The 22,456-nt window shown below is 37.7% G+C and overlaps 1 protein-coding gene across 1 annotated transcript in view; it reads left to right on the top strand.

Moving 5' to 3' along the window:
• The window catches only part of ADAMTSL3 (ADAMTS like 3), a 181,620-nt gene that overhangs the window by 141,047 nt on the left and 18,117 nt on the right, over positions 1-22,456 (top strand). Inside the window, exons 16-22 of the mRNA XM_009984607.2 lie at positions 5,802-5,931; positions 6,980-7,172; positions 7,822-8,001; positions 8,789-8,942; positions 13,280-14,357; positions 16,489-16,616; positions 16,961-17,089. Coding sequence (XP_009982909.2) covers positions 5,802-5,931; positions 6,980-7,172; positions 7,822-8,001; positions 8,789-8,942; positions 13,280-14,357; positions 16,489-16,616; positions 16,961-17,089 — 1,992 coding nt within the window. The remainder of the gene's footprint in view (positions 1-5,801; positions 5,932-6,979; positions 7,173-7,821; positions 8,002-8,788; positions 8,943-13,279; positions 14,358-16,488; positions 16,617-16,960; positions 17,090-22,456) is intronic.

The following is a 22,456-nucleotide window of genomic DNA, read 5'->3' as shown; positions in this document are numbered from 1 at the left end:
ACAAGGCTTTCATTGCTACTAAATTTGTAGTTCTCTTTTTCATATCTCAACTGGCTCCTGTAATGTGCAATCATTCCATTGCGATTTTAAACTCAATTTACTACTGCTTTTGAGCCAGGATCTTTGTTGGAGGTCTTCTGAAACTTCAAAGTTTTTGAATTTTGAGGACATCAGCAGATATCTAGGCTGAAGTAATCTCTAGGCTTTGCCTGCTGTTGCACATGTGCATGTTTGCATTGCCTGCGTCCTCACATGTGATGTGAGTTTGTCCACGCAAAAAGGTTTGCGTAAAAACTTGCACTTGGAATGCAAGCTGATGGTAATTTAAGGAGCCTGTAATGAAGACAGTAGTTTCATTTGCTGGTACAAAGGACCTTCAAAATGGCTCATGAACAGAATCCTGTGTTCAGCTTAATTTTGTTCCGAAGGGAGCTGAGTGTGAATTCTGTTATTGACTTCCGTCCCTTTCATGAATTTGTGAGGTTGCTTGATGCAGAATTGTCCAATAGGCATTCCCAGTAATCTAACCATTCCTTTGATACGCAATAAAAATGATCCATTTAAAGAAGTTTGAAAGAAAATATCTGGTTGTGTTCTTGAGATTTCTGTGGTATCACTGGTACTATGTCTAGACATTTTTCCTATGTGATGCTCCTGGGAAATGTGGGAAGTTGTCAGGATATTTTATCAATGCACAGCTTCAGAAGTCCCTGTACTGTTATGCTAGTTAGGTAGCAGTGATTTTTCCCTCCTATCAGTTCTGGTCTTCTTGCTGCCTTGGCAAAGGCTTTCAAACAGACCAAAAATTACCTGCCGATAAATAGTTTTAAGGGAACCAGACATCTCTCCTGTTTCCAACTTATTGCAATGTACTAACTAATGATCTCACTGTCTACTATTTTTCCATTGTGTAGTTCAAAGGAGCTGATCCATTTCTGCTAAGTTTTATGTTCAAATCTCCATTTCAATTAGATGAACTCTTTCATTACAAGAAATAAATGTTGTCTGAGTTTGGCATATCCCAGTGTAACGTAAATTATATTAAGTACTTTTTCTCTAGCATGTATGTATCTAGCAGTGGCTAGTAAAATAAATTCCTGTGGATTTCTGTGTTCTCAGAACTCCCTCCCCCGTTTCTAAGTGCTTGACTCTCTCTGAATGAGGGAAAAGTCTGCAGCGTCTGAGCAGGCTGGAAGCTTTATAGCCACTGTTTGAGCAAGGACTGAATCTCTGTTTCAGTGCTTATTGCTTGCACCTTTTTTTTAAATCCTCCTACAGACTAAACTTTTAATTCAAATTGTCCCCTGGTTCCTCTCCAAAGCAGGTGTAAAAATATAAATGGAAATGTTGTTTTTGAGGTATTAGAATTACAGAGATAGCGTGATCTGCAAGGCATTATCAATCATCATCTTTGCTTTCCAGTTCATCATATTCAGCAGGTTCTAGAGCATTAGTAACACAAGTCTGTGATTATTTTGTGTGCTTTTTGCACCAAATCTGTGTGGCTTGTCATGCAGCATATCGGGTGCCATAAAACTGACTGCTTTTGATGACTGCTGCATTCTTATGCCTGTTAGCATAATTAATACTGCTTTTATCAATCTTTCCGTGAGTAAAAATGAAAGTTGTCCAGGCTAACTGAGGCAGATGTCACCTTTAACATCTATAGGAAACTCTGTAACCATCCTGAAAGCTAAAGATTTATTTTGTCTTCAGCGACTGAAGAAATCCCAAAATTAAAATAAGCCAACTGTGTGCTTGGAGATCTCAGGATTTGCCCTCATTTTCCCAGAATGGTGTTTTGTGTTGTTTTTTTTTTTAATCTGAAGAACTTTGGCTCTGATGTGAGAACCCTCAACATAAGTATAATTTTCATAAGATTGTCAGCAAGAAGTAATAGTTGTTATCAGAACAAAGAGTATGCCTGAGGAGAAGAAATGTTTTTCTTGTAATCTGTAGTATTTTTTTAGGGCTGTCAATCATTAAACTACAATACTTTAAAGGGATGTTTTCCATTTAAAAAAATAACTAAACTTTTTCAGGGTTCCTGTTTAAAAATGCCTTTAATTGCAAGGGGCAGATTTTGATATTTCAGTGTAACTATTATTTTTTATATTCCATATGCTTCAACAATTACGGTTCAGGCCCCTCAAATTTACATTAGCTTAAAAATAATGAGAATAAACAATAGATTAATAGATACATATGCACTCCCTGTTGTTTCTTCTATAGTCTGTGGCTTTTGAAGCTTTAGGGTGCAGTCAAGTTGTTTTCAGGCTTTTCTCTGGACCAGAATGGATAAAAGTTTACTATTTTGTTTATAAGAAACCTGAGATTCTTAGAAAATCAGAGGATTCTAGCCAAATTTAAGGGCTCTTAAGAGAAACAATGACCATTCTGAGAGTCACGTATGAAGTTGAGAGCATTTGCAACAGTGTTGTAGACAATTTGATAACTGGTTACTCCTATGGCTGGTTTCATTAACTGCAGACACTGTTTACTCTTTTACAGAAGGGGTATAAACAACATTGCCAGTTTGTATAGATTTACAAAGAGGCTCAAGCATAAGTATGACTTGGCATTTCTTCTGAGTTATTTTCAACTGATAGTACATATTTTTAAGCAGTCACCAAACTGAGAGTATCTGATCAAAATTAATTGCTGTCCTTCCTCTTCCTGGTATAGAGAATAGATCCACCCTTTTACCATTTGCAGAGCAACTTTCCACTCCCATTTACTTTGTACTCTAAAAAGGCAGAAACAAAAAGTCTGGGCTTTTTTCAAGCATTCTGATCTTTTAACACAGCTTCATGTACTCTGTATTTCTCTGCACAGAAAAGCTTGTAAAAGAACGTGAATGTATGTGGTTTGAATGCTGGGTTAAAATAGAAAATATTCTATTTCACTGAATAGTAGGATAATTACTACAATAGTGCATCAGATTACTGTAAAAATACTTAATGCTCCCTGCTGCATACATAATGTTTTAGTTAAATTATCTACTATGTTTATATTATAAGCCAAGAAAGTCATACGTATAAAACTTTGCTTGTTTGAATAACAGATTTTTCCATTTTCCAATTGAAACGGAATAAGAAATTTATCAGTGATTGAAGTTCCCAAGTAATGTAAAATTATAGTTTCAGGTCAAAAATCTGATTAATTGTCAAGACATTCTGACAGTTAAGTTCAAGCAAATGTTGCATCAATCAAGCGTCGTTATTTATTGAATAGAATCCTTGAACTGAGAACCAAGGAACAGGAAGGGGGTACATGATATGTTTTTAACAGCTCTTTAATATCTGTTTTGTACTTACGATATGAAAACAGGGTGCCATTTTTCTTTCAATAAGGCCTCTGTGGGGAGGAATCACTACTGCGGTTTGTGCCCTGTAGTCAAGTGAAATGAAAGATACACCGCATATCGGCATTTTCTTCTGGTAACACAATTAAAGCGAGGTAGGTCATGCTGCAAGGCAGAAGTGGTTTAATGAACTCCAGGTGGCAAGTTGCAGTCAAAAACTGTCACATAGTATGACATGCCTTTTGTTCATCTGGCTGGCCAATTTAGTTTTTATAACACCAAGATAAAAAGTTCCCATGGGATTACTGCCGACATAGATGGTCTGAAAGGCATCTCATTTCATTCCTCACTTTTGTGTGAGATATTGAGAAGATATTACTGATAGCAACTTGTTCCAGAGCAGCATCACCTCTGAGTGTGGCTTTCCCACAGGAGCACACGGAGGTCAGCGAAAGACAAAGACTGGTAGCACAGGGTAGATTTTGACCTAAAATAGGTTATATAGATGCTTGATATGTGTTTCATTGTCTGGTAACGTCATTCTGTTTCTGCCAGAACGCAATTTATAAATCTTTATTTCTCTACTGTAGGCAGTCAGATGTGCATTTCCTACATAAGGGAACCGGGAAGCGGCTTCTGTTAAACACACACGCGTGGATCAATTGGACAAAAAACCTTAGATTCCTTTGTTTGCCAGTCTGGAATAAAATAGTAGAGTTCTAGAAACCACGTTTATTTACTGATTTGTCTTTTTTTTTCCAGGCATTTTAATGTCTACATTATAATAGTGGTATTTACTGTTAAAGATTTCTTCTCAGCCCTGCTGGTAAAACACATTTTACTCAATGCGTGTGTTCTGTGTTAATGTAATTATCAATACTTTGATATAAGAGAACTGAATAGGTTGTCAATCATATTAAAGGTCAGGTCTTCTGTTCTATAAAAATTCATCACTTTGTAGATGTAGTCAAAACATTTATATAACAAGGTTTTACTGAACTGAAAACGAGTCCCAGAGGGGATCTAGAGGTGTACCAGAGAGCCTGAAAGAAATTGGAATCTACATTATTATGAAAATCACTGCTGATCTACTCCTGATGAAATGTATGAAATAGTTGGTTTGGTTCAAGTGTTGCAAAGAGGGATTGTGGCCTGGATGTGCTAATATGCTGGACTACATCAGAATTGTTTATAGATGGAAGGAATGGCTTTGGTTTATGAAAAGAACGACAGTGCTCACAAATGTGGTGTAAAAGAGAAATATGGACCGTTGGCATGGACATTATGCACATCTGACACAGAAGCAGGGATAGTTGTAGTAGCCTTTGTGTAACAACAGTGGTGATGTTTTGAAGCGATGTCAGAGGTTATGCCATGAAGTTGTTAGTGGAGGTTTCTGGTTAAAAACACAACTCCCTTTGAAACCTTAGAAGTTGGTTGTAAGAAAAGAAAAGTAACCTGCTTCTGAAAGCAAGTTCATATCCTTACAAAATCACTGGAGATAAGTGAAAGATAAGAAGGAAATGGATTCAAATTCTTTAAAGTGTGACTCTTCAAAAGCCATTTTTACTTGGAAGCAACAAAATAGGTATTTTAGGATTTCAGTGCTTTTTTTTTTCTACAGAATTAAGACCGTTAGCATTCCTTCACATGCAGCATCCCCCAAGCACATCACAAACCATCTTGTCTTTCATGCACATGAGTGAACTTTGAAATTGAACAAGGCTTTCGTACTAAAAAATACGATACATAAAATTTGATAATTACATAGGTTTGAAATAAAAATAGTTCACAAGATGTGTCTTTGCTAAGCTGACTTGTTCTAAAGCAAACTCAAATTACATTTCATTTCGACTCATAGAAATTTGAGTATTAGTAATCTTTCGTGCTTCAGTAATAAGATCCAGGTAGCAAGAACTGCAGATCAGAAGGTGCCAAGAATGGTCACGAGTGAGGAAAGCTCTAGGCAGGGTTGGATTTGCTGCCTTCAGCAAAACTATTGCACATCTTAGCCCCTATAAGAAAGGTTCTATGTTTAGTCAGCCATTTTCCTGACTAGAGTTTTGCAGTTTTTCTGCATGTTTAATTAAGTTTCTTGCAGATCTCATTTGCCTTGATTTAATGACCTAAAGAAAGAATTACTTCTACCCTGATTTTGGCAATGAAGCCAGTAGTTGGCTTGGGACCATTACAGAACCAGACGGTGTAGCGTCTGATGGTGGACAGACAGAGAAGCCTATTTTCTGTTGGTTTTCAGAGAGGTAGAATGTCAAATCAAGCCTTTTAAATATCACTGAAGAGCTAGGTATAATTCACAATTATCTTTTGAGCATTAAATATATCAACTATCTCTGTGTTCCTTTTGACTTTAGATGTCACTTTTAAGCCTATCTAATTCAGTGTTTGCAGCTTTTTTACTGAATGTTACTCAAGAGTAGGCCTTACAGAAATCTCTTCCATCTTCAGTGTTTCATGAGTGTCTTCCTTTTTAATTCAGGAACACAAGAAGCCATTGCAATGTGTCTGCATGTGGAGACAAAACAAGCTGTCAATGAAACCCTGTGTGACAATTCCAAGAGACCACCACCAATGACTCGTACTTGCAATACGAAGATTTGCCCTCCGAGGTACACCGTAACAATGAAATGTCGTGGCAAAGAAACGGTTAATATGACTTAAATAAACATTGGCATTCTCAGAAAGGCTTCAGATTGCAGGACTGTGGTCTTGCTTTGGGTTGAAATTTCACTGCTTCTGTCTTTAACAAGGTTTTGGGGTTGAGTTGTTTTATTTTTTTGGTCTTGTTCACTCCTTTTCCACTCTTCTCACCTCACCAATAAAATAGAGACCATTTTCTGAAATAAATGTCTTCTGTGTAGATAGTTGCCAGAGTTGGAAAAACAGCCTTAGCTCTTTTAGTAGTACAAGAAACATTTTAAGGAAATTTCACAAAAAAAAAAAAATCCACAAAACAGAGAATATTTACTTTCTATCTTTATTAATTAAAAAAAAAGAAATTATCATTTAAAGTTATTTTAATTTCACGCTTCTTTACTGGCCACGTGTATTTCTTATGGCTTCTTATGTTTATTAGGAGGTCCTGGGAAAAGAATAAACACAGACCAAATCCAAGAAAACATAGCTAATTTGGTCACTTGGAAGGCCCATATGTGAAATTTTGACATGTGCTGCCTTATTTGCTCAGTTTCATCTCTGACATCTCTGATCCTTTGCATGTTGTTTCTATGTGTTTGCAGAAACCTCCTCTTCCAAAATGTAGGGAAGATGTTAACAGGAACAGGATTTTAAATATACACATTTAAAGGAAGTTTTGTAAATGTAAGAAAGGTCTATTTACATATTTACATTTATAAATGTAAATGTCAGCAGGTTGCCAAGAGGCTGTTATTTTATGAGGAACCTTCTGAAAGTAAATGCTGAAGTTGAATGTTATCACTTTATTGTTAATCACTTCTGTGTTTCCTTGTTACCTGTAAGTCTATAAATCTAGTTTATAGTTTTGCACTACAGCCAGACCAAAGGGATGCTTTAGCCATGTACTGATAACTATGCCTTCGGCTACTTGCTGCTAGGGTCTGTTTGGGTATGACTGCTCCTTCCCCGATCCGAAGTGAGTTGCTAAAATGTGGGCTTTTGGCTGTGCTGTTGGAACAGGTGGCAAAGTGGCACCTGGAGACGCTGCTCAGCGACGTGTGGGGTTGGGATACAGACAAGAGATGTCTACTGCCAGCAGCCGGGAGGATCTACTGTTGCTGCTGAAGACTGCAAAGATAAAAAGCCTCATTCTTTACAAGCTTGTAACCAGATTGATTGTCCCCCTGTTTGGCATGTCGAGGAGTGGCAACAGGTATGACTGACTGGGTTACAGAAATAGTTGAATTGAGGTTCTGGCTAGGTACTTGAAATTCTTTAACTGGGATAATATGGAACGTAGCTCCTAAACTTTGGTGTGTAAATGTTTCAACTGATTTCATTAGAACAAACTAATCCAAGGTCAAAAATAATACTTTTGACTGCTATGCCAACGGGTAGTCACAGGATGAGGTGGAAAGTCTTTTTTAAAATTTCAGAGCTGGATACCAGTTACTCCAGACATCACCTTTTTTTCTATTCTCTGCAAAAGCAGTAACCTGCTTTTGGAGACATTGCTTCTTTTTTTTTTTGTCTCAAGGACAAAGTTGTCTAAACTCACACCAAGTATATTAACTGATGTGAGACGTAGGTGGATGCACGTTTTTCTTTAAGATTTCTACTACTTAGTTGCATTTAGGTGGTGTGATTTTTTAATTTAGTAGTTAGGTTTTCATCATCTCTAATATGTTAGCTGAATGTTTTAACAGAAAAATTTTCTACATGGTGCTTGCTTTTTAGTTAAAAGTAGATGTCATTTTTCAAGAGAGTATAATTGGGGAAGTGGGGGGGAAGCTTACAGTGTTTGTGTAAAATAAGTGTGATGGGTGAGCACAGATGTCCATGCTATGTTCTCTTCTTCTTAGTGTTCACGTACTTGTGGAGGAGGGCTTCAGACACGCAAAGTGTACTGTAAGCAGCTGTTGACAGATGGAAGTTTCCTGAAACACTCTGATGATGTCTGCCAGGCACCTAAATTGCCAACTAGTAAACCATGTGCAAAAGTTGATTGTCCTCCTCAGCTAGTCGTAGGAGAATGGTCCAAGGTGAGTAGCCCCAGTAAGGGTTGAACCAAAACCTTCAGTTGCAACATGAGCTCTAAAGATTTCTGCTTGGGTGAATAAGATGTTTGGAACAATAAATTCACAGGGTAGCTGAAGATTTCTCAAGGCATTTACCAGACTAAACTGTGCATACAGTTGCTGTGCATTCCTGCCTACAACCAGACTGATCACATCCCCATTCCTGAGGCGTGTTTCAGTTGCTGAAGGTCAGGCTGTAATGCATTGCATGCACTCTACCAGACATGTTTAGCTCTCAATTATTTCATACCACGACTTCCAAAAAGCAAATCTTGCATTATTCTGGAATACGTCCTCCTTCTTTTCCATTTAATGCAAGCTTGCTACCACTTGCTGATCAGAAAAGGTTTATAGAAGTGAATTTAGAAGCTACAATTAAAGGTTCATGCAATACAAACTAGGAGAAAGGGTTGAGAGACTTGACACAAACTCTTTGGAACATGCTGAATTGTTTCTTGTAGATACAAGATCTCATTGTTCTGTTCTGCCTGTGGCTGGACATAAAGAAATACTGTAATTTTAATCATTCCTAAGTTGTTTGCTGGAACAAATTATCTATCTTATATTCTTATTGCCTGGAAAAGCACAGAGTTTAATGTCTGGATAACACATATTCATATGAACTACTAGAGCATGTGCACTCTCACTCAGAAGGAAAAAAAAAAGAAAACCAAAACCAACCAAAACTTTAAAATTAGCATGTGTGGTGCGGGACACCAAGTTTAGTTTGACTGCATCGTTCCTTTCCCAGTGCTCAGTAAGCTGTGGTGTTGGAATCCAGAGAAGGAAACTTGCCTGCCAAAACCTAACAGCAAAGGGCCAATATGTCACATTAAATGGATCAATGTGTAGTGGTCTGTCTCCTTCACTGCTTGTAAGGTCTTGTCAGAAGAACGCCTGCAACAGTAAGTATGTTACTTTATGTAGTTTCTTGCTGATTTGGGATGATCTATTTATAAAGAAAAATCTGTGTGCAGGTTAATTCACTCATCTCCCTTTACTTTCACAACATTACTAATCTAGCATAAACTGAATGTCATAATTAGTAGGCCAGTAATAACAGGACTGGTTTTACTTTATTACTTTTTCTCTGCTGGTCAGAAATAAAGGTTATATCTAACAAAGTTGGTTTTGAATATACTTTAATGATATATACTGCTTACCCTTGTACTGATTTACATTTGATCTGATTTTTCCTTTATACCTTATGCTATCCCAACTGAAAAAAAAAATCTATAAATTGAGTATAAATTACAAAGGATGTTAGAAAAGATAAGAATCCAGTTCTGGCTTGTCTTTTTGCTGTACATTTGAATTACACTGGACATTTCACTTAGTATGGTGGAATTCAAAACCTGAAACTCTGTGCCAGTGATAACTTTAGGTATAATTTTTATCTTTCCTTGTAAAAATGAGAATCCCAGTCTCATGAGCTTTGCAGGAAGTGGTGACAGCACAGACACTCTTCAAAAACTCCAGTGTTTTATTACTATCTATATAAAAATATTTTCAAAAATATTGTCTATAGGAATTGTACAATTTGGGCAGAGTTGGGTTGTAATACTGATTGTAGTTGTACTCACTGCATATGTGTAACACCGATGGAAATACCTTGCTGATACAGAGTATGTTCAGTTACATACAGTAATTTAGAACAGGCAGTTCTAAGTACAGGTTCCTTATGTCTGAACTTCTGCTCTCCTTCCTTTATAAAGGAGAGTATTAGTCTGTAGGTTTGGGGAGCAGGGTGCTGAAAAGAAAGGAAAAAAATAAAGTTATTAGTTTTGAGGTGGGGAAAACCAAAATCCTTCATGAACGGCCTGGTTTGGATCACAGATCACAGAGATAGACATGTTTTGACCCAATTCATAGTGCTGTGGAGAAATAGCTACTTTATAAATTTTGAAGCTTTTCTTTAAAAATTATTCACAAAACGAAATAAGAAATAGAATAATTACTGATTCATACATAATATGAAACTTCTTTTCCTGGCCTGTGTTTCAGATTAACATGCCAAAATCCTGAGGTTCAAAACTCCACTTAAATAAAGCCCTGTGGACTTTCAAGAATGTCCTTGGCATAAGGTTTAATAAAATATTTTGAGCTGCATATCTATCTGAATTTAATTAATTGTGGATAGTTGAATGGCAGTGTAGCTGGTTTGCAAATTGCTTAGCACAGAGTGGTATTGAAGTTACATTGTCAGCTCCCACCACAGTACCAAGAAACAGGACGGGGGACTGCAGAGGGAACGCGATTGCACTGAATGGGTGTGCAGACCAAAGTCATGGAAGAGAATCATTGTCCTCTACCTTCATCTTCACAACTGTTTGGAACAAGGGAGGCCTTGCAGCTCAGACCTGCCTGGCAGCTCCTCACTGTGCAGCAGGAGGGCAGGAGAAGGTCCGAGACCTGTCTGTACCTATCGTTCCAGTTTGGGTTTGGCAGAAAGATCCAGGGCAGCGGCAGCAGCAGGCTTTGGATTCACAGGAACATGCAGGAAGCTTCTCCTCCTTCTGCAGCACTGGGTTCAGGCTGCCTTGAAGGGGGAGTGAAAAGGTGGCAGGAACGTAGCGTGGCCCTAAGACAGACAGACAGCTGGCTACAAAGCGAGGCAGACTCAGCGGAGAGCAGCGTGGCACACGGCACGCGTGCTGTTAGGGATTCGTGCCTTTGGGAGCAGTGTTTCTGAATGTGCCTCCTCAGGATTATGCTTCTGTGACTCAGAGGAGCTCCTTCTTTTTTACTGTCTCATGACACTGCTGAGGCTTTTTAGACTTAATCTTTTACCCTGGGACTAGTAATCATAGCTGTTTTTTTACTTAATAAGCTCTATTAAGTCAGAAACATTCCTGACTGTGGGCTCTGAGAAATAGGAAATAACACCAATCTAGCCCTAAGGTCACCAGGACCTGACGCCCAGCTAAAGCTGTAGAAGACCATTAGAGGACACAGATGCAAATGGGTTTGTACCAGGCAATAATGTCCACTGGCTCCACTAAGATCTAATCCTTAAGCAAGATTTACCTTGCAGAAAAAAAAACCTTTCCCAGTCTGTTACCTCAGCAGCTGCAAGATTGGATGATACTAAGGATCTAGAAAATACATACTTATGTGGCCTCATGTATTTATATGACCTTATATATTTATATGGCCTGCCATCCACAACTCTGAACTTTGTTTCACTCCTTGCCTTGCTCACCAGTCACCAGTAAAAATACACACACCCTTTAGTGTTGAACTGCTAATGAGAGTTAGTGGTCTTTCTGTTTTTAAAAAATGAAATGGATGAGACTTGTTAACATATTTATAAGTATGCACTGGGTTTAATTCCATGTTGGAATAACTAGTGTAAACAGAGCGCAGCCTGAAGTATTTTAATTTGTGTGTTTAAAGTTACACTTACTGTGTCTATAAGTTGGATTTTGGAAATGGAAGATTTAATACTGGAACACTTCCCTAAAAATAAATATTTGGGGCCCAGTAACTTATTAAAAACAGGACGCTACTTTAATAATTTTAGTAAACTGAGTGCCTAAAGCAATTTATTTATTGTACCACGTGAAATGGTTGAGGGAACCATGTATCTGGATAACGAATACCGATTTAAAAGCTGTGTAATTATGAAACAGTGATATCCCCACAGGTCTGAACTCGTTACCCAAAACATTGAAAATAACCATTTTGTTTTATAAGCATAAGAATGCACTCTAGGGTGTAGTTCATATAGTGTACACACTTATTGAATGCTTGAAGCATTTAGCTTTTCACCTATTTCTTCACAGAATATTTGAAGCATATGTGTATATGAAGCATGCAGTTTTTCAGATATCATTTGTGTGCCATCAGTGTAGTTGTCATTTTATTTACGTACCTACCAAGTGGACTGGTAATAATGATTTCAGATTCAGACACGTTGAGAAGCATTTTGATTTGTGTGTCTGTTTCCTGGCTCATCAACCCATTCTGCAGGCTCTGAGATTTTTCTCTGTCACATACCAACAGGCCGGGTCACTGAACACAATTGGATTGCTTTCTAGCACCAACGCAGAGTGTTTCCCGACTCTCCACAGCTGGCCAATTTCATCGCGCATGGAATGAACTCAGGGGGTGCATGCCCTTGCTCCACATCTCCCACAGCACTTTGTTTCTCACCTACCTGGTGTTTTCTTAGTCAGATTAGTTCTACTGATCAAAGTGGGGCACAGCAGTTGCCAGCAGTGAGTCAATGCAGTGGTATCTGAAACGTTTCAGTCAGTCCAGTGGTGTCTTCAGCGTGCCTATCCAGCCGCTGCTGGGAAAGCCTGCCTGGGGTGGTATTTATTCAGGCGGCTCCCTAGAAACTTTTCAGCATCCAAGTGCCTGCAGTACAATGCAGGAGGAGCTTTGTAATACCCAGTGTCTCCGTATCCAGTCTGCATGAAGCTTTATGCAGTTATTGTCTGCTTTTGTCAATTCATCTGATTACTACATTCAACCTCTCAAAATTTTGACTTATTTCTCTCTTTCCTCCCTTCTGTCCCTACTTTCTTGGCACAACACTGTGAGCAACTCATCTTTCAATCCAAAGAAATTACCCTCAGCCAATGATTTCCAGGGTGGCTTTGTTTCTTGCATGTACTGTGTCTTCATTGACTGTTTCTTTCACCTCCTACGTTGCTATCAATTTGGCTTGACCTAATCAGACAACCAGCATTGCCAGCCAACAGGTTAAATAACAGTCATGGAGAGCCTTATTTTTTGGATAGGTTTTGTTTTATTTAGGTCATTCTGCATTCAACAATGCTCAAATGTGGGGAAAGGTAGAATGTATTCAAATTTTTTTATTCATTTTTTTCATTCTTGTCATGCCTACCCTTTCTGAGGCAGGAATAGGAAATATATAGGAAATATAACCATAATAGGATTATATATAAAGTAATATATTACATAATACATCTATATATACATTTATGTATGTGTGCACCATCTATGTCCTTTGTATAGGTATGTGTTGCCTGTATCTTTTTATTGTTAGGAAGCTTGGGAAGAAGCAATAGAATTCTTGGCTGGAGCAGGGGAATGTTATGGTTTCATGTTGTTCATATTTTTTGCATTTTTGTGACTCAGATAAAAGCTCAGCATGTTGCAATCTGACTTGAACAAAGTCAGGAAAAGCTCTGTCAAACATTCTGTGAAAAGCAGATTTTGTAAGCACGAGTGCCAATGATTAGATACTTTTCAACACTTTGTTTTCTTTCAGAGATTAAACCAAAGCTTCCAGAAAAGTATTCTGCTCATGGACCTCAGATCGTCAGCGTTCACCGAGTCTATATTCAAACAAGACAAGAGAAGCGCATTAATTTTACCATAGGAAGCCGAGCCTACTTACTTCCAAAAACATCTGTTGTAATTAAGTGCCCTGTACGAAGATTCCAGAAATCACTTATCCGGTGGGAGAAAGATGGACAACAGTTACAAAACTCTAAAAGACTTGGCATCACTAAGTCCGGCTCACTGAAAATACATAGTCTTGAAGCTACTGATATTGGTGTGTACCGGTGTATTGCGGGCTCCGTGCACGAAACGTTTGTACTCAAACTCATTGGTACTGACAACAGATTGATAGAACCACCAAATCTTAGAAAACATACCAGTGAGACCAGTAATGCAGATCACAATGAGGCCAACAGCTTGGGGGCTAAATGGCATAAAATGAGCAAAATGTGGCAGATGTGGAGTAAGAAGAATGAGCTCTATCTGGGTGACAGGCAAATAAACGATCAGCCATTTCTGCGAAATCTCGAAACCTTTGGGAGTAACTCAGCAGAAGATTTCAGCTCTCGTGAATTCAAGAATAAACGACTGGAGGCAGCAGTTCTCCAAGGCGCCTACAGCATGGACACTGCACAGTTTGAAGAACTGATAAGGAACATGAGTCAGCTCATCGAAACTGGAGAAGTCAATGATGACTTGGCATCCCAAGTAATTTACCAGTTAGTTGCTGAATTATCTAGGACTCCGCAACCAACTACTGAAAAATGGAAAGGGACCCAGGATGAGAAACTACCTTCAAAACTCGCAGGCAAATCACCAAATGAATCTGAACGTTTCAGCACAAAACCTGTTGATAAGTTAATGTTTGACCAGAAGGTTCCAGTTATTATGAGGCAAAAGGAAATTCGAGTTTCCTTTAACAAAACGGTAACTGTACGAATGGGAAATATGGTTTTTCTGACCAAGAATACTCATGTTGTCAATCTACTGTGTGAAACAGCTGGTATTAGTGAAGTGAAATATACTTGGACAAAAGATGGCGAGACATTAAAAGCCTCTGAGAAGTAAGTAAATATCTTCTGTTTTATTTTTGAATGACCTATTATGTTGCTATCAACTGTTAAAATCCACCCTGCTGTGCAATATTAAAACATACTGTTGTAAAAATGAGATAAGCATGAACACCATGCCTTCCATCTGTTTTATTTAAGTAATTTATTTTTTTCTCTTTCAAGCATCTATCACATTGTTTGCCTTTACTGACATCCAAACATATGTCCGTTTCCACACTATCGTGTGGAAGGATTGACTTTTTTTACTAGGTGAAGCGTTTTGCATGTCCTGTGTATTTTGTGATCAGACTTAATCATTGCAGCTGCATCAGAAAATGATCAGATTTATGCTCAAATTAAAAAGCCTATTGGATTCATTGATATACCAAATACAATGGGAATACATAAAAAACTTCTACCATGGTACAGGTGAAAAGAAATATCGGTTCTCCCTCATTTTAAGGAGAGAAAATGTCACGACTACTCTCACCATCAGTAAATCTTCAAAACAAATTCAAAACAGTAAATCTTTAGGTATAACTGTAGCTGCATAACTTCGATTTAAAAAGAAAGAATAAACTTTTATGGATTTTTTTTTTCAATACTTTAGAATTTACAAATATTTCTGTTGAGGATAGTGGAATACAAAATAATAACGCCTGTATTAATATCACATTTGATAACTATTCCTGAAGAACAAGTACAGCAAGTGTGTGTTATATTCAGATATTTGCTTAAGACTGGGCAAATACTTTTGCTTCATTGCTGATAAATTAGAAGCTCACCTGATAATATTAACATTAACTTCATGTGTGAGCCTCTTGGAATTATAGCTAGCTCTTGAGTAACAAAAAAAAAAGATTCTGAAATGATAAAGCCACTCTTGGATATTTCTCAACATACTTAACTGATTAACCGCACTGCCAAGAAAAATATACTTCTGCAGGGCTATCAATTAAAGCAAAGACACCAAAACGAAGCCATTTTTTAAAGTGCAAATGTTTTTGGAACCGTGTAGCTCCCACCAGTCATGTTTATTTTGTGAAATAAGCATAATTTCCCATTAATTTGTTGCAAGTGATACTTTCGTTTTGTGGACATGATGGTATTTCGTTTATTCACAAGTATCTGTTTGATTCCTAATGCCTGCTTTCATAAATTGCCTTCATTTTAGCCTAGACTGATACTCTTGAATTTAAGGGATACTCTGGCAAAAGTAGGTTTCCTTCCTGTTTATTTCACAGTAAGGTTTCTTACACGCAAATCCATATATATATGTGTGTCTACTCAAAAGCCAGTGACAAAAGTATTACATCTGAAAAAGAATATGAGAAGGTAAATGGGCTGGTTTTCTGTTGGGTTTGTAAAAGAAGGCCATACTTGAGCCATGCATGAGAGGGCTTGTTGAGAAACAAGTATTTTTAATGTTTTTGTATATCCTCTTACTTTTGTAAGTGTACTCAGTGTGGGAGAATGCCAGAGCTACGTTTTTTTTGGACTCGAGTCTATGGCATAAGTCGTGTAACTTACTGCTGAGAAAGGTAACAAGGGCAAAAAGTCCAGGCTGCTGTTTTCAGCCTCTTTCCCAGCCTATGATGGTCTCTCTCATATCTTGCCCCTCAGATGGCAGGCAAGGTATTGAAGACACCTGTGGGGTTTTGGTGGAAGACTTCAGCTTTAATGATGATAACATTTAAAAAAAAAGGAAAAAAAAAACAAACCAAGGAAACAAACATACAAAAGCCAAAACCTACTTGAATAATTTGGAAGTCAGATCAGACCATACATTTGCAAATTCCCCAATCCCGCTGAAAACCAAGCTCGCTTGGAGATGGACTTCTTGCCAAGCCTAATACTTTTACTTGTGGTAGTCTGATTTATTCATGCCGTTGTTCCCAAGGGATTCTGGTTTGTAGTAGCAAACTCACTGTCCTGCAAAGAGCTGAAGGATCTTCCATGTATGTATCGCTTAGTGCTCCCCTCTTGTCACCCAAGAGGAGGCAGAACTGTTACTGCATGCACTGGTCTGGAATGGAAAACTCCTAAAAAGGAGTTTTGCTGCTGTATTTGTAACTCTTGCAAGAACATTCAGCTAGGTTTGTCCCAGGGTAGTAACCCTTGTCTCTCCTTGAATATTCTGCAGGGTGATCCTGGACACCATTGGAAAAGTGCAAATTCAGAATCCTACTCAAAAGGAACTTGGTACATATAGATGCCTGGTTGTTAATGACTTCGGTTTTGATATGGAAACATCTTTGCTATTGCGTGCAGGTAAGACCGTAGCACCCAAAGACTCGGGTTTGGTTTTTTGTTTTTGTGGGTTTTTGTTGTTGTTGTTGTTTTAATTTAAACACCCATCTCCACTCCAATGTGAAATAGTTTCTTTTGCTGGCAGTCCATGAAATTATGCCTGATTTAGCAGGTAGCAATGAGGGTCTCATTGCTCTAAAAGTACAGCAGGTGTGAACTGAGTCTGCTTGTACCTATCACATCTGTATTTTCCAACTGCTTATTTGCAGACTGAATTCTGTTCCAAATATGATGACTTTAAATACTATATCTATATTTAAAAGTCAAATAAAGCTTTTAAAACTGATTGTTCTTTAATTTCAAAGAGGTTCCTCTCATCTTGTCCTCGGTGTTAAATGTCACAAATCTGGAGGCCAGCAATCTCTTGGCAGTTGTTGGAGGTACAATTGTGGCAAGAATTGGAGCAAATATTATGATTGAATGTCCAGTGAAAGGTAAGCAAGAATTTCACCGAAGTTCCCTGCAATATTGAAATCAGAAGTTTACCTTACGTCTTGAAAGATATTACCAGTGAGGTGGAAAATCATTGATCACTAGTCATTTTTTTTATTAGGAAGTCCTATTTCTTTTCTGTCTGTCACTTTAATTTAAACACACATGTGTATGTTCAGACAGACTTTCCTTTAAAAGTACTTTTCTTTCCATGAAGTGATCTGAGGCTTCACTACAGAACTTAAAGCCCACCAGAGTGAATGACTATCTTGCTGCAACAGCAGCGTGACCAGCTGACTTGCTCATCAGAGAACTTTCCTTATCCCAATCTGAGATGCACATGTCTAGACTGTTGTTAAAACTGAAAATGAAATCTCCAGCTATAGCTTAATAGAACTTTAAACCTGACAATGAAGTAAACTTACCTTTTAGAGCCATCAGTCTGCAGCTGCAGTAAGGAAACAAAGAAAAGTACCAAGCGATGAGAGCACACAGATATTTTCTAGCTCAACATCTGTGGAGCAGCATTAATGTTAATCGGAAGCTACATCCATTAAGCAGTTCACTGCTTCATTTTATTTTCTAGTCCTTTGTTGGAAAGGTAGATTTTTTTAGTCTCATCATTACATTCTGTTAAGTTTGAATTGTACGATTTAGCTCACAGCAGCAATATTCTGTCAAATATTTAATAAGCTCAAGTCAGCCTTTTGTGCCTTGTTGAAGATGATATATGAAAGTGCTGATGACAATGAACATTGCAACTGAGTGCAAAGAGAGACTTCAGAGATGTCAGTGTGTTGTTCGCATTCGTGTTGTGGGGGGCGTGCATATCAGAAAGGGTGTTGATACTGAACCAGAGTAGTGACAGAAATATATATATATATATGCAAATAGTTCCGCATACAATAGAGGCGCCAGGCTGACATATATTAGGACATGTGGCTCTGCTGTTCACTGTTGTACCAAGGCTAATTCTTTGATGAAGTAATATTTTCCAACTATAGTTTGGCAACTCTCTGTAAAACTGACCTACATCTCCAATTCAGCAGAGAGTTAATGTCACACTGTTAATATTAATATTGTTAGGATGGGTAAGCCGTTAACAATTTAAATATAAATTAATATTTTCACATGGGACTGTAGATTTCCAAATGCCTTAGAATTGTGTATATTAGTGAGCCAAACTTTAGTTACGCTAAGACACCAGTGTTGACTTAAAAAATGATTTATCTAATTGCTTTATTTCCTGTCATTGCCAAGGAAGTATTACTGTTTGTGAATAAAATAGGGCTTGCATGTCTTAAAATGTCACTAAGCGTAGAAGCAGAAAAACTTATGCTATTATGTAAGCAGAGTTTTCCTGATCTCCTTTCCTTAATGAAAAAAAATAAACCTCTGACTTTAGAAGATTGAACTTAATAGCACTTTATGCTAATATGTTTTTCTGATAGGTGAGACCCCAAAAAATGTCAATTTGCATTGTATTAGGATGAAAACTTTGTTGTGAATGCTGATAACAAATCACATGGATTATCAGACAAGCAAGAGTTTGAACCAGAAAAAATACTCATATTTCTATGCACTCTGAAAGTTCTGTTCCTACAAACAGCAATGTCAGTCTGCAGAGTCCTTTTCTCCTCATCAGACGTGTTGATTTGCAGTAATAATCCCTTTCTTTCTGGGAGTAATAGCCCACTGCAAACCCTTAAAGAGTATCTAGAGTAAAAATGCTATTGGACAGTGATCAAATGTGACTGGCTGAGGATCAGCTGAGGATCTTTTAGAATGGATGTAACATAAAAGTGATTATAAGAAAAAGCCCTTCTTTTTAGTGTCAGGGAGACCTTGGTTAGATCTGGAGCACCTTTTCCTCACTGCCCTTCCTCCTGAATGCTTGGAAAGAAGGATGTGTTTTCTTTGTGGATGGTAACTGCTCTGCCTGTGCTGAGTGAAGGATTACTAGATAAGACCATGTTCATCATGTTCTGCTACGTAATTACTCAGGATCCGTTACTCATGCAGATTCCTCAGTGGTGTCAAGCAGGCACATCTGATCTGTTGGACTCTTGCTCTAGCCCACAAAATAGTTCTCCTTAAAAGAACCATCTAATGAATAAGGTGTCTGTGTGTGTGAAGAATACTAGTGTCATGTCACTAGCAGAATTCTTAAATTACTTTTAAATTTCTTGACTGCAATGATTTTTGAGTTTGTTTTCTTTCTGTAGAATGAATGACTTATGATACTTTTTTAGTGATTGCGCAAGGCATAGTTTCCTCAGGGGATAAATCTTCGTATTGAGTTCTACATTTTGTGCCTGCCATTGTAAGGTCTATTCAGGCATTTTCTTTCTGAAACACGTATAAATACATATGAAAAGTGGTAAATTAGCGGTTCATTTAGGAGAGAGCATCATGCCGTAGAGCAGAACTTCAGCTGGAAGTAGGAGCAGCCTACCCAACAATCTGACAAAGATGGTTGTGAAAGGTAGAAAGTAGGTGATGTTGTAAGGAAAGACACACTTTCCAACTTCTTCTACTGACTAGCTAATGGCTGTACAATGCATCCTTTAATTATTCAAGGCCTGAAGGACAAGTATATTCCACTAAAGAGGCTCTGGGTTCATTAGGCCATGTTCCACAGGACAGCTCTTGTTTGACAGTGTACGGAAAGGACGTGAAATTTAATATTGCATACGGTTATTAGCCAGCTGACTACAGTTATTTTTTCTTTTTTCATTGTTACTGGTTTGATTTGTTTTTGTCCTTATAATAGTCTTTCTTGCACACTCCAAAAATCACATTCAGATTGAAAAAAAAAATTGAAATGCTAAAGAGCAGTGTATCCTAGTAAATATAAGAACATCAAAGAATAGATTAAGAAAAGTTAGCTGAACTGCTGAAGCTAATAGTTTCTTGTCTCTTTTTAACAAAACTATTTTTCCACTAATTATAATAAACTCACTTTTATAGCTCCCACACGAGCATATGCTAGAAGATATTCATAACATTCTGGATAGATTCATATTCCATTCTTACAGCCAAGAGCTTTTCAATCAACACACATGGTATAAATATCAATACTGATTGCTCCAAATTGCTCTTGGATAACATTTATTGTATTTGCAGAAAAGATCGTCTTGTGATTATTACTAAAATAAACTAAAACTGTCAGACTCCATTTATTGTGAAACCTTGAAAGGTCTAAGTTGAAGTAAAATAGGGGGAAAAAAAGTGAAAAATATGTATAAAATGTGCATTCTCTGCCACCTGCTGGTACGAGTGTAGAAGGGAAATACACTGAATTGAGATTGTTTTCACTATACACATTCTATCACATCTCCAAAATATCTTGGCTCAGAGGCTTTTAAAAGTAGAAACTCCATCGTCATCCAAATTCTGCATTCCTATGAATATATTTTAGCTCTCTAAGAATAACATATTGATAAAAACATTGTGAGAAATATACAAAACCTGTCGAATCAGGGTCATCTTTTTTGCACATACGTTTCCCAAAGATGGACCAGCTACTTGCTGTCAGTACTGGAACTTGAAACAGGTCCAGATAAATCAAGAATTTGATTTTCCATCTGTTCCTTCATTTACCCACGCTATTCCAAGTGTAACTTTGATGCTGTTCTTTGTCTTCTATATTTAACCCCTCTGAAGACATCTCAGTGAAGAAGAATATCAGTTTAATACATAGGATTCTGGCACTTAATTTCTTTTAGGTTTTTTGTGTGTTCTTAGTAATGGATTTCAAGGGTTTAGAGGGGCAGGTACTGATTTTATGAGGAAGAAATGACACTATTTATAATTGGTATAATAAAGGGAAAATCCTTTGCTCTTATGCTTCTTTTTACTATAAGCACATCCATATTAGAGTTTTTGTTTGGATCAGACATAAGTGGGAAGGGCTGAAAGATTTACTTCAGAAGCTTAATTGTGCTTTGCTTTGTGTCTTCCAACAGTCTGGGAGCCTGAATAGTGAATCCCTTTGGATGTAACTATACTGAAAGGTGTGCCTGGGGACTATACCTACTACTTTCCAAATACTAATAGGCAGTAAGTCCAAGGGTCCAGGCAAGATTCACCACGTAGTCTAAAGCAACTCTCATCCGAACACACATCAGGTGTGTTTTGCGACTTTGGTACCAATTAGGTCTCCTTACAAGCATATTTCTGATGCCCTCTACTGCTTACTAATGTAGATAAAGCCTACAGAGTTCATGGGGGAAAAAACCCAAACTGTAAATTGGAATGGTTTTACAACATTGCTTGTTTTAGTGTGTGTTTTTCCCTTTCTTTCCCAGCTTTCCTTATTGGGCCAGCGATTTCCTTCAAATTCCTAGTTCGGGAAGGGTTAAGATGGATTGTGTTAGAGGAAGGTAAATTTTCAAAAACCTGTTGGAGTTTTTTGGAATGCTCAGCAAGCATGTGGGTATTCCCCTGATTCTTACTGCTTCAATTTGCAAAAAACTGTCAAGAATTTCCCTAGGCAAAGTTTAACAAATTCTCACAGTGTAAAAGAAGAGATTAGCTTATTGTTTAGTACCCGATTAATGATCCAAAGGAACAAGTGGTCAAATTTTACAGTGGAGAGAGGTTACCAGTAGGGTGCCCCAAGACTCTTCTCTGGGATTTCTGGTGTTCAACATTTTTATAAAAATTCTGACAAAGAATGTGAATGGTTAGTTAACTAAAGCTATGAAGAATCAAGGTTTATAAAGGCTAAACAGATCTAAAACTCTGCAAAGAGTTGCAGCAGGATCACATTAATAACGTTTAATAGCTAAATGAGGGCAAAGTATGCTCAGAATTGATATTTGCAGAATAAATGTACATGTAGATAAAATAACCTTAAAATATAGCCATGTGCACACAGTGGTACCTGAATGACTGCCACTCAGAGAAAGATTTGTGGAGTCGTGGTGGTTAGCTCCATGGGAACATCAGCACACTTCCTGGGTGGTGTCCGTAAAGGCAAATCAAAACTAATGGCAGAGGAATGGACAAAATAATACAAAAAATAAATCAGCCGTTGTTTAAAGCTGTGGTGAATCCTGTTTGCAACTTGCTAATCTCATCTCATAAAGGATGTAGAGGTGCAAGGAGAGGTAGAGAGAAGAGCAATATTAGAGGAAACAAGCATGAGGATCTAAGTACTACCTCTGATTCCGGAAGCTAGGAAGATATACTGAGGAAGGGTCGTTCAATAGGTGCCATGATTTTAGTACTCTCTGCCTACGTATCCCCAGGTGCCCGTCATTGGACACAAAGTGCTGAGTTAGGTGGACTTCAGGTCTGACTAAGAATGGCAATGCCTGTCTAGTTCTTTAATTTATGATAAAATTACATTTTCCAAATCCCTG

This window comes from Tauraco erythrolophus, chromosome 14 (genome assembly GCF_009769465.1).
Source record: "Tauraco erythrolophus isolate bTauEry1 chromosome 14, bTauEry1.pri, whole genome shotgun sequence".
Taxonomy (NCBI): Eukaryota; Metazoa; Chordata; class Aves; order Musophagiformes; family Musophagidae; genus Tauraco; species Tauraco erythrolophus.
Note: the sequence above shows the minus strand (reverse complement) of the source record. Positions and strands in the feature narration are given on the sequence as shown.